The sequence below is a fragment of the Prunus dulcis genome, chromosome 7 (assembly GCF_902201215.1).
Source record: "Prunus dulcis chromosome 7, ALMONDv2, whole genome shotgun sequence".
Taxonomy (NCBI): Eukaryota; Viridiplantae; Streptophyta; class Magnoliopsida; order Rosales; family Rosaceae; genus Prunus; species Prunus dulcis.
Window position 1 is genome coordinate 259,880 of NC_047656.1, and position 12,826 is coordinate 272,705.

The following is a 12,826-nucleotide window of genomic DNA, read 5'->3' on the forward strand; positions in this document are numbered from 1 at the left end:
CAGGCTGGGCTTGGGGGGTGAAAAACACGAAAGGGGGTCTGTGGGGTGGGAGTGGGGGATGGTGGTCATGGGGGCATGGGGTTATGGGGAGGAGAAGAAAAATGTATGGGGTTCTGGGTTTGTGGTAAAGCTGTCAAACGGGCCATGCTGGGCCGTCCCGTCCCATTTAAACTCATGCTTTTAACATTTTCGTGCGGGACCGAGAAAGCCCATTTAATTTATCTGGCCTTGCCGTGCCGACCCATTTAGTAAAATCATTGATCTTGGCTCAACCCAAAGTCCATGTGCACATTGAAATGGGTCGGGCTGGGCTCGGGCAGTGCCCGTGCTCGTGCTGTGCCATACTCGGGCCTAGAGGTGTCAAACGAGTCGTGTTGGGCCGGCCAATCCCATTTAAACTCATGCTTTTAATGTTTTCATGCTGGGTCCGGTCGGACCATTTAATTTATCGAGTCGTGCCGTGCATGCCCATTTAGTAAAATAATTGACCTCGGCCCAGCCCAAAGCCCATGTCCACATTGAAACGGCCGGGCCGGGGCTCGTGCCATATTCGAGCCCAAGAACCAACCCATTTAATTTGAATTTTTTTCACTTAATTTTTTTTCCACTATATAATTCAAATTATAAACATTAACATATAATTAGAGGCAAGAAATGATGAACTATTTGAAAACATTAATCAATCAAACATCCAAACAATATGAAAAGGCAGAGGATAAAAAATATCCAACTCCACTTCAACTTTTCATCTTTAAACAACTTATTATTTTAGATAAATTAGGTATTATACATAATTAACTTTACTAATCAGTATTTGAGACATTGAGCATTTTTGTTTGGATCTTAATACCTAGAAAAGAATTGTTATTTTGGATTAAGCCAAAGAGGAGGCCCAGATTCGTTGGCCCACTTTACATTAGTGACTAAAAAGACAATTATACCCTTTTTGTTTAAAAGCCTGACCCAAATTCGTTGGTTTCCTTTTTGTTGATCAGATCGATATCTCTCTCTTCCCCCGGCAGCAATGATGACCAGGTGGCCATGATCTGTGATCATCGATCCAAGATCAAGAGATCAATCTGCAATGGAATTCTCAAGTTGCTTGACTGGCAGCTTATCAACCTGGTATGCAATTTCTCAGTTTGATTGAGTTTACTAATCAACTGACTTGTGAATTAGTGGGTTTTGCGGATTCTGAGGATGATCAGTCGTCTTTGTGATTGATATGGATCCTTAAAACATTTTGTTGGCATTGTTTGAATTGGATTTGTTGGCGGACGCATGATTTACAGGAAACGCATAAACAATTTTGGTTTTTGTAATTGTTATACTTTCTAGGGAAGAAGATATGCATATTTTATCTGCAAAAATGGTTTTTATGATATGAGTGAAGTTGACATTTAGTCCTGATAATTTCCTTGGTGGTCTAACTATGAATTGGTGATACGAGTTAGTTTGTATGTAGATTTTCTAGTTTTATCTTCTTCTGGAAACAAGTTATGTTCTAGTCAGATTGCTGCATCCTGTCTCATTTTGTTGTTTTGACAGTTGGCTTTCTTCTAGTACCCTTCTACGCTTTGTTTTTTGCTATTTGTCTGTGTTTTTTAAATTCGTATTGTATTGGTGTTGTCTTATTTGGTGATTTTGTTTAATGTTTTTGACGTTAGATGACTACTGCTATTGCCTCTGGAGTTGTAACTTGCATTCATTTCATAACTACATTTTTTCTTCAAGAATTTAGTTGTTGTTTGTAACTTGCATTCATTTCACATTCATGTATACTCATCTAAGTGTATCTTGTTCAGAATGTTCTGTTTTCGTCAAAGGATGAGGATTCACAGTTGAAGGCTATAGACTTTGGCTTGTCATATTTTGTCAAACTAGGTTGGTCATCAAAGGTATGTTATCGTTCATCACTTTAAACTTGATCCCTATAATTTGAGCCATTTTCCACTTTCTCCATATACTGTTAGTTTTTACAATTTTAGCTTGTAGTTTGCTAATCTTAGTTCAAGGCTAACTAATAAAATCATATAATATGAGGAAATCTGCTACATTTGCGGTTTGAGAGGGCCTAGGATCCTATAATAGTTTCAGGAGCACCAAAGGAAATCAGTTATTACTTCTTGGATGCTGTAAGAAAATAACTGCTTATTATTGATGTTGAATCCAAGGCTTTGAACATACCTGGTATAAAGTTGTAAACCTTAAACCATTCCATGTTTGCAGTTTGACAAGTGGTCATCTTTTGACACAAATCCACTTTATGCTCTTCTTCATGTAGGTGATTTCTTTAATCCATATACTGTCAGGCTTTGAAAACTATCATGAACTGGCAGTATATAAGTTATCTTTGTTGATCCAATTTGAGATGTAGACCTACATTGTTGTGTGCATGCATGCGTGGTAGAATGAGTAGCAGAAAAAAAAGTTCATGAAGGCAACCCCATTTTTCTGGTATAAGAATATATCCAATAGAATTGGCATTTAGCCTTATCAATTCTTTTCAGAACTTTAGGGTTTGCTGTATAAACACCCAACATAGATTATCCATTTGTTTCCCTATAAGAGACTAAGGAACGCGGGCTTTGACACTGGTCATACTATGCCCGCACCTGATACTGCTCCCAATTGCTCATTCCATGCCTTCTTTCTAGAATATACCAAGATGGTGTGCCTGCTTATTGTTCTATAATTAGTGAAATAAAAACATGAATATACAGAGGATTTACTAACATTTGTGTATGTTTTTGAGTTTTGATATTGCTGGTTGATGCCATCACTGTCATATAATATTTTGCAATATCATTTTAGCTTTAGTAGTGAAATTTTACACAGGTTTTGAATTGTAGTTTTTGCACAAACTACATTGCAGTTTCGGAAACTGCATTGCAGTTTTGGTAATTACAATTGGATTTTTGCTATTTCTTTGGCCTTCAACCTCACCAATTTGAAGAGGAGAGACTACCCAGATGAGGAATTGGGTGGGCAAGAGAAAAGTAGAACTACCCAAGAGCAAAGGAACTCAAAATTGGACTTTCGGAAACTGAATGGCAGTTTTCATTTAATTACAATTGGATTTTTGCTCTTTCTTTGGCCTTCAACCTCGCCAATTTGAAGTTTCGCCAAACAGTTCATGCTATTATGATAACAGGATTTTTGTTTAAAAAGTTAAAGATCATGGTTGCCCAAATTTAAGAATCTTTAGGTCATATATTGGGCTAATTTTGTGAATCTTCTTTGCAACATAGTCTCTGTATTTTTCTTGGTTGGACTCTGTTAAACTAGTGAACTTTGCATATATTGGGCACCATTCAGACTATGATATGATGTGGGGGTGCTTAGTGGCTGTTAATGTGCTTGTTTCTATTTGATTACTTTTGGTTCTTGGTTTCCCAACTGATTTTTTGAATATGATTTTTTATGTGTGCATTAGTTACAAGTTGAAGTAAGATGGGCGTTGGAAGAGACAACAAAGATGAGTCTAATGACAAAAGGGCTATTTTCACAATTTGCTGGATATGCTGCTGGACACTACCCACATGTGCCATTTTAATTGTGTATATGAGTTGGTAATTATAATTGATTGGCCCAGGTTGGTCCCTTCACACCCAACTTTCTCATTGAATTACGGTTTTTTACATAGTATATAATTGATGCTATTGAATTACTGTTTTTAGCTGCAACTTCTTATTAAAAAGCTCACTCACTTACTATGCATTTGTCTTGATTTGGATATGGTTGATGTCATCACTGTCATATGATATTTTGCAATACCATTTAAGCTTTAGTTCAATAAAATTTTATACATGTTTGCATTGCGGTTTATTACAAACTACATTGCAATTTTGGTAATTACAATTGGATTTTTTTCTCTTTCCTTGGCCTTCAACCTCACCAATTTGAAGAGTATAGGCTACCCAGATTAGGAATTGGGTGGGCAAAGAAGAGTAGAACTACCCAAGAGCAAGAGAACTCAAAATTGGACTTTGGAAACTGCATTGCAGTTTTCATTTAATTACAATTGAATTTTTGCTCTTTCCTTGGCCTTCAACCTCACCAATTTGAAGAGTAGAGGCTACCCGTGAAGGAATTGGGTGGGCAAGAGAAAGAGTAGAACTACCTAAGAGCAAGGGAACTCAAAATTGGACTTTTGGAAAATGGAAACCGCATTGCAGTTTTCATTTAATTACAATTGTTTTTGTAGTTGTTTTTTTTTTTTTTTTTATAAACATAACTGATATCTACATTGTATTTTTGTTACAGTTTCTGTTTTTATTTGCAGTTTTTGTGTGAATAAGTGTTGAAATGATTTTTTTTATTTTTTTATTTAAAACCGTTGATTGTTTATATAAATATTGTATAACTGAATAAATATTACAAAATCAAGTTTGGTGTATTGGTTTGTGAGTGAGTCTTCCTTCCTTGAGGGTCAAGGTTTGAGTCCCTTCAATGACACAAAATCTTATTTTTTTAAAGGTGAATGAAGGGCAACAGAGTTGGTCTCCTGCAGAAGATGGTAGACTGGCCCTGGCGGCCAGCGGAGGTGGCCAGCAGTGGTCGACGATGGTGGCCAAAGGTGGACTAGATATGGACATGTGGCATAGTATGCTTGCTTTAAAAGGAGTGGCATTGTGTGTAATTTTGATATTTTTTAATGATATTTTTGTAAAATTAGGTACTACATTTGGTCTTTGGCCTTATGCTAATTAGATGAAATTGTATTCTTATCTTCCAAATTAGTAAACTATATTGTGTTTTAAAACTAAAGCTCCATATTATTTTATATGTGAAAAAATGTCTTGCTTTGATTATAAGATAAGCGTATATGTCATATGTATTGATTAGATATCAAGTCCAATGTTTAATTAATTTGTAATTGATATGTTTAATTAATTAAGGACCCAAGTAATTTCCCTAAAATGAAAGACATTAAATATATGTTTATGATTTAAAGAAAAAAAAACCATATAAACAATGACATTAGATGTTAAATTTTTGCATTTTGACTTTTGAGAAAAAGAAAAAAGAAAAAGTTAAGTGGGCCAGGCTTGGGATATACTTGAAGCGGGCTTGGGCATGAGCCATGCTTGAAGTGGGCTTGGGCCAAGCCCGACCCATGTCGGGCCATGGGCCGGCCCAGTCCGTTGGACCTCTTTTTTTTTTAATCCCGGCCTAGTCCAAGTTTTCGTGCTGTGCTGAGTAAGGCCTATTAATATTCGTGCTTGTGCCATGCCGTGTCTCATTTAAACGGGCTGGGCTCGTGCCATACTAGGCCGGCCCATCCCATTTGACATCTCTACTCTATTGGATGACATGTTGTTGATTTAGACGATAAAGGAAATTGACAATAAAAATTAGTTCGTATATTTAATTTTCCAAAAAAAAAATTGATGGTACAAATTAAAAGTAGCGTACAAGTTTAGAGGATAAATCTACAATTAACCCTTTCCAGTAAATAACTTACAATGCATTACTTATTAGTCTCTTTCGGGTCTTCCCCAAGTTTGCCGCTTTCACTCAAACTATGTGACGTATGTGTCTTCTTGGCTTCTTGGGTTTGCTGTTCAAAACGTGTGCCGGGTCGTTTTCTTTCGGGTTTGGGTTTCACTTACCCGACTGTGACTTTTTCGGAATTTGATCTCAACCGTCCAGATTGATTAAAATTTCCGCGCCAAACAAGCGCAAGGGACATTGACGGTGTGATCATGTGGCAGGCAACTAATGAATAAGGCAAATTGCCGTGGATAATGGATGAGCAAATGGGCTTATGGTACTGATCCGATTTTCTTGGCTTGATTGTTGAGATTGAAAGTAAGGCCAAGTAATAATTAGTTTGGTTTGATTGCTTAAATTTGTTTATTGATGCATAGATTGGTAGGTAAATTGGTTGGGTTCAGAGGTCCATTACTGATGGAATTTTAATGCCCACAAGGTGTTTGAAAAATTGCCTGAGTGAGTGTAATACAGGAAAGTCATATCAATCTCATTACTTGGAAATCCATTACGGTCCCGGTGGAGCTGGGATTCTGGAGCTTGAGGTCCGGGTGTGATTTCCCTTTTCGTGTGGGTGTTAATAATGTTTGCTTCAACTTCTGTAAGAGCCGCTTCTCGCTCTTCTCCAAGTGCCATCAAAAGGTACTCTTTTTTCTTTCACCCCTGTTTGTGGTATAGTTTGTTAATCATCTATTGGACTCTCATTGATCGTTCTTCCTAGAAGTTGTGTGATTGTAATAAGTGCCTTGCCATTATGTTTACTTTGCTCTTGTCATTGTTGATATCCTATTTTGAAATTATAAACTTTTGATTGTCTTAAGTACAGCCTCATGAAATTCTTCACCTTTTTCTGCCTTACACTTGCTCCTACAATATGCTTTGAATTTTCCCTTGCATTTCAAACACCACTGATGACAAATCACGTCTATCTTTTATACAGGGGCTCTTTTGTCTGGTTCAGTTGTCTAGCACAAAATGTTTTCAATCTCTCTCTGCCAACCATAACACGTTTTAGACAGTCTCTTTATTGCAATATGTGTATGCAAAGGCAAAGATACAGTGTATTGACGTCTTTCTTAGAAGTTCCATGTGTATCCTCCTCATTCGATTCTTCATTGGTGCGGAGATCAAATATTTTTGACTGTCAAAGTGTTCTTAGAAACTGTCCGCCTGCTAGATGCATGAGTAGTACATCAATTGAGCTGAAGACAAAAAATGATGTTGTGAGGTTTTCATTTGGTAAGCCACTTGATAAAACTGGTTCCTCAACCAAAGGGAAGAAGATGGCCAAACGAGCTGAAGTGTCCAAGAAGGCCAAACTGAATGAACTGCGATTTTACCGTCTGAAGGCCAAGAAGAAGATGAATTCTCCAAATCCAGAAGTTAGAATTAGATACAAACTTGAAAAGGTTGGACCGCTTTGTTGTTTATGCATAATTTCATGCCACTATTTCAGGATTTGTTTTACGTTTGGTGCTCCTGATCCTGTTATCGCTGTTTAATTGAGCTTTCTGGTTTTGTGTCTATCCTCTTAGGGCAGAGTTTGTAGCAGGTTTCGTGAAAGTTTTGTTTCTTACAAAAGAATTTGAATTTTTACAAATTTCCCCAAGTTTATGAAAAAACGTTTTCTCAGTAACCTTGATTCTGATAACCACAGTTTATGGTTACGGCTATTATCTCTTTTAGGTTTTCTATTTTTCTCTGTTCATAAATTTCTGCATTTCCTGGGACATGACCATCTCAAATGATGTAGGACAGAAGCAGTAGGCTGCTGTCAGATTGGTGTAGCAGACCAAAACCACTCTAGAGGAATTTCCAGCAATAAGAAAACATGAAAAAAGATATAATAAGCAATAGGATCGAAGTTGGAACGTTGATAATTGAGTCCTAAGACCCAAGAGGAACTCTGAATCTGATTTTCTGCATAAAAAGCTGTTAACAAAGCCTCTTGAAAGAGTATTTATACTAGAGCTATAGCAGCCAGACCATCCTAGACCTTGATTATTTAAATAGGTACTTAATCCTAGCCCTACAAGATACTAAAAACCTCACATGACTATTTACAAAAAATAGGAGCAGAACTCTAGTCTACCAACTGAAATAAAACATAAAAATAAAACAAGACAAATAATAGATAAAGAAAACAACTAAAACCCAAACTAGTTAGATGGCCCACTTAGCCTTGGAAAGCCTCTTAGATGCTCCTGCATTAGTAAAACCTCTAGAATAAAATATTCTTATTTTCTGCATATGTTTAGTTTCCCAAGTACGTATGTTTACTTTATCTCTGTCAACTTGTGTATTCTTTAGGCAAAACGAAAGGAAGCATGGTTGATTGAGAAGTTGATGAAATTTGAGGTTGCCAGAGCCCCTGCTGATATACATGATCCTGAAATTTTAACTGAAGAAGAAAAACATTATCTTAAGAGAACTGGTGAGAAAAAGAAGAATTATGTCCCAGTGGGAAGGCGGGGAGTATTTGGAGGTGTGGTTCTAAATATGCATTTGCATTGGAAGAAGCATGAGACAGTAAAGGTGATTTGCAAGCCTTGTAAGCCAGGACAGGTTCAGGAATATGCTCAAGAGCTTGCTAGACTGAGTAAAGGCATTGTGATTGACATAAAACCTAATAATACTGTAATTTTCTACCGGGGAAAGAACTATGTTCAGCCGAAAGTAATGTCACCTGCAGATACACTATCTAAAAATAAGGTAATTTTCAGCTATCCTTAAATTTTTCATTTTTTAGAATATGGTAGTCAATGCATGAAAGTAAAGGGCTTTAGTCTGGAATTTTCTGGTCTTGTCCTGAAAATGAAATGTATTTACATGTTTTAATTTATCTGTGTTTGGGTTATAATTTTTATTTTTAATTTTTGTGAATGCCTGAAAGATGTGATGTGGTTGTTCACATGCATTGCAAGGATGCATAGTGCAGTGATGGGTACTAGCTATTGTCGCATTATAGCTAGCACCCCCGGTTGTGAGATGGCTTCTTCAAGTTAAGTTTAAGCTGCATCAGTAAATTTAATGGACAAATAGAATAGGTAATCAAACAGTCGCAAAAACTCAAATAAAGTTTCAATGGATATAGTAGATATTAATATTATAACTACATGTAACACTAGTTGAGTAAAGAAGAGTGAATGTCATAGCTACATGAATTATTGTGGTGGTTCCCTTTCGAAGAGAATTCTTTGTGGCATCATCTGATTAGAAGAAAATATGTCCTTCAGGAGACTGGTTGGGATGAGAAGGTATTGGTCAAGGTTGGGAGGCTTTTCTGGTTGTTGTCAGTTTATAGTCGGTAGGGGGCTGAAGATTTCCCCATCTTTTTCAGGCTATCTAGGGGTCCAAATTTTAGGGTGTCTGATTTCTCTGAGGGTCGTGCAGGTCAAGTGAATTGGAATTTCGTATAATAAGAGGAAATTGAGGAGCTTGCAGAGAATTATCAGCTATCAACACTAGGCCAGATAGGAGGAAGTGGAAACTGGATTGATCCAGGGTTTTCTCTTGTAAGACTTTATTATTTTTATTATTTATAATAAATTTTAACTTTCGGTGTGATAGGCAATACCTTCCTGTTCTCTGGCCTGTTAAAATGGTTTGGATGTCCAGTGTACCTACTAAGGTTCTTGTTTTGGCTTGGATCATCACTCATGAAATACTTTTGATTTGGTAGAAAGAGTAAGATCTAATGTTTGTCTATCTCCTCACTGGTGCATCTTGTGCAAAAAAAGAGGTGGAATCTGGAATTCCCTTGTTCGTACATTGCTCACATGCTTTGAGGCTGTAGTGGCAGTTAGTCAGGGAACCAGGGGTTAAGTGAGTTATTCCTCAATCACCTTCAAACATTCTTTTTGAAAAATGTATTTTGGTGGCGGAAGGAAGGCTAGAATTTTGTGGAATTGTGATTGTGTCAGCTGTCTTTTGGGTAACTTTGTTGGAGAGAAATAAAAGAATTCTTGAGAAAAAGTCAGGTTCTGGGCATCCTTATGGGATTCTTTTTCTTCAGCCTTTAGGGATTTCTTGTTTTCTGTAGTTTCTTAAGCTTTTTAATTAAATATTGTTTCTCATGAAAAAAGAAGAAGTTATTTCTAACATGAATGAATAAAGAAGTGGAAATGTGGCTCTTAAGAGATGTTTGAAGACAGGGAGGAAGGTTGGAAGTAATATGGGAACTTTTTGGTAAAGGGGCCAACAAGAAGGTATTACTCTTTGATACAGCACATCTTGCCTCTTTTGTGGTGTTTGTTCAGAATGGAACAGGAGAATGTTTGAAGACAGGGAGGAAGGTTTGAAGTAACATGGCATATTATTAGACTTTTAGCTTCTCTTTGGGTGTCCTCGTCCAAACATTACAAAGGCATCCCTTTAGTGCAGTTTTTGTTGATTGAGAAGGACTATTGTACTGAGTGGAAGTTGCTGTTTCTAAGTTTTAAAATGTAGATTAGGTGCTTAATCTTTCTACCCTTGCAGGTCAACTTTCAATTTAGCCTTTATATTTTTTCCTCAAAAAGAAAACAAAAATATACTCTCTTTTGGAAGGTCAGCTTGTGTTTAATATAACGAAAGTAAATTAACAGTTCTAGGTACTTTTTTTTTGGTCGAAGAAAAAATTGATGGTGTACTTGACATATGATGAACCATCACCCCCAGAAGGTTGTGATTTTGAAAGTGTGTAGATTTTTTAAAATAAATTTTCTATATGAAGGCCAATTGAAAATTTGGTTTAAAAAGGCATTGATTCACACACGAATGAAAAATAAATGTTACAGTTGCCTTTCTGTTTGAAAAACTGCAGGCCCTGGAAAAATATAAGTATGAGCAGTCCCTTGAACATACAAGTCAGTTCATTGAAAAACTGGGGAAAGAACTGGAAGAGTATCACAAGCACCTTGCTCGGTTTAAGAAAGTAAATGAGAATGCAACACAAGTCTTTGATCAATACATGAATGGTAAGGTATTTTTCTTCTGACCCTTATGCCACCAGCTCATTGGTCAACGTTGGATTTGATGCTTGGTCTTTAGTTTTATTTTTTAATTTTATAAAAGAAAATATGAAAGCCAAAGGTTTGCTGGCGAGAGCATTATACTTTTTACTGCTTCCGAAGCTTGGGTGTGAGCAAGCGAACCCTTATACATAACCATACTTCCACTGTACAACACCCCTCAGGCTTTTTCCTACACCATAATCCCCACTAATCAGTGACCAAATACCTAGACAAGATGAAAGTCTCTTTGAAGCTTCTCTAGAAGCTTAAGTCACAAAAATTGTGATCTTAAACAAAGACGTAAACATGTATGTAGCCTGGGTATTCAGAAGTTTCACTTTCTCTCCTTTTGACAGCTTGCCAGTTAACCCTTCTTCCAAACCCCAAGTCTCCTCTGCAGTCGCACAAAATTTGGCTAGGGACAGTGATTGGCAAAAGCTCCAAAATCTGAGTATCTGAAGGGCTATCAAAACGACCCACAAAATCTGATATTGTGCCTTGCATGTGTTCTTTGGTCTCTCTCTCTCTCTCTCTCTCTCTCTCTCTATATATATATATATATATATACATATATATGTGTGTGTGTGTGTGTGTGTGTGTGTTAAGGATGTCCTTATTGTAAGAAAAGTGTCCTTCATAGGGCTAGGTCACAATGCATTTCAACAATCGGGCCATCTATATTTTAGGTTATCCTTCAAGAGTTATCCCTGCAATCTGGCAAGTGCAGGTTATGAACAATAATTACAACGCTGAAGATGGTAATGCAAATGCAAGGAATGAGAGTGACTTGGGAAAAATTTCAGACTTATAAGCCACCCTTATTTAATGGGGCTCCTAGTTCATCATTAAAGGCTGAAGCATGGATCATGCAAATTGAAAACATATTTGATAACATGGGATGTTTTGAGTAGAAAAAGGTTATACTTGCTGCCTTTATTTATGCTTGAAGATAATATTATTGCTTATTTCTAGTTTTCTGTATGTCAATTTTTTTCTCTTTTGTAAGTTACTTCCTTATGGATGTCCTTGCTAGAGTTTATTTTGACTTGTATGATATTAAAATCCCAAGGAAATCTAACTTTTAATGTATTTCAGTTTTCAAAAAATATATTTTTTTTTTTTGAATTTTAATCGTGCATGGTGAAGAGCCTCGTAGTTTGAATTGGAAGCTTGCCTTTGAACAATAGGTTAATGGCGGTTTTGCTCCCTGAATTATACCATAATTGTCAATTGGGGAATGCTAGCAACCTTCTCTCTAACATTCTCTTTTGGACCTTCTCTTTTTTTTACTTGACATGTGTCATTCTCCTTACACTTAAAACAATGTCATTAATATATTATACAAACTAACTTTTGCTTTTTAAGTTTACCCTTATTAAATGTGTTCAATTTATCCGAAAAAATTTCACAACTTTCTTACCATCTTATTAAATATTTTTTTTAACATCAATTTTTTTATTTAAGAAAATGTATGCTTTAAAAAAAAAAAAAAAAAAAAGTTTCCCTTTTTTTTTTTTTTAACGTCAAGTTTAGACTTTTTTTTAAAATTTAAAAATAAGGATATTTCTTTTCTTTTTTTTTTAAAGTAAAAAAATTTAAAAAAAAAAAGTCTGACGTTAAAAAAATTTAATAAGATGGTAAGAAAGTTGTGAAATTTTTTTGAATAAATTGAATACATTTAATAAAGGTAAACTTGGAAAGCAAAAGTTAGCTTGTATAATATATTAATGACATTGTTTTAAGTGTAAGGAGAATGACACATGTCAAGCAAAAAATTGAGAATGTTAGAGAGAAGGTTGCTAGCATTCCTCTTATCAATTTATTCCCTAAATTTTTATTTTTATTTTGATAAATTAAGGACTTAAACTATATAAAAATGGTCAATTGGGGACTCGCTGTTAATTTTTGGATGTCCATTCAAATTTCCGTCAATATTAGGGGTAAATTCGTAATTTCAATTAAAAAAGATATATATACATACCCATCCCCTTCCTTGTACCCAACCACAACCGCACGCTTCCCCCCGCTCCACCTCTCCTGGCCACCCCCTATGCTCTCTCTCTCTCTCTCTCTCTCCACACCAAGTAAGTATAGGGTTGGAAGACTAAATTGATATGATTTGTATAAGTTGCAATACCAATTCAATTATTTCGAACCGTATGTGAGCACATTACTTCTAAGTCCTAACCTATGCTTCAAGTCTTTAAGATGCAAAGTTTGGATGTCTTTGAATTCTCCCTCTCAATAGTTGATACTTTCAGGAAGTGGCCTAGTTTAATAATAAAAAAGTCTCAAATGAGCCAACTAGTAATGCTGTTCCTTTGGAGGTTTTGATA

The 12,826-nt window shown here is 36.0% G+C and overlaps 1 protein-coding gene across 8 annotated transcripts; it reads left to right on the forward strand.

Annotated features, from left to right (window-relative positions):
• The first annotated feature begins 5,544 nt into the window (after nt 1-5,544).
• Nucleotides 5,545-11,471, forward strand: LOC117633509 (uncharacterized CRM domain-containing protein At3g25440, chloroplastic). Of its 8 annotated transcripts, none has more exons than XM_034367139.1 (6): nt 5,545-5,814; nt 5,936-6,138; nt 6,437-6,905; nt 7,807-8,208; nt 10,301-10,459; nt 11,177-11,471. In XM_034367139.1, exons 2-6 carry the CDS (start codon nt 6,080-6,082, stop codon nt 11,222-11,224), a joined length of 1,137 nt encoding a protein of 378 aa, XP_034223030.1. In that variant the 5' UTR covers nt 5,545-5,814; nt 5,936-6,079; the 3' UTR covers nt 11,225-11,471. The 8 variants fall into 8 exon arrangements, with proteins under 8 accessions (XP_034223030.1, XP_034223029.1, XP_034223027.1 ...); XM_034367138.1 differs by having other exon boundaries at nt 11,218-11,471; XM_034367136.1 differs by having other exon boundaries at nt 10,301-10,454.
• Nucleotides 11,472-12,826: the final 1,355 nt, after the last annotated feature.

Excerpts from the sequence above, each read along its gene's own strand:
- LOC117633509 (XM_034367136.1), top strand. The coding sequence starts at position 6,080 with ATGTTTGCTTCAACTTCTGTAAGAGCCGCTTCTCGCTCTTCTCCAAGT. Across the intron at positions 6,906-7,806 it reads TTAGATACAAACTTGAAAAG|GCAAAACGAAAGGAAGCATG; the intron begins GTTGGACCGCTT and ends TGTATTCTTTAG. Across the intron at positions 8,209-10,300 it reads ATACACTATCTAAAAATAAG|GCCCTGGAAAAATATAAGTA; the intron begins GTAATTTTCAGC and ends GAAAAACTGCAG.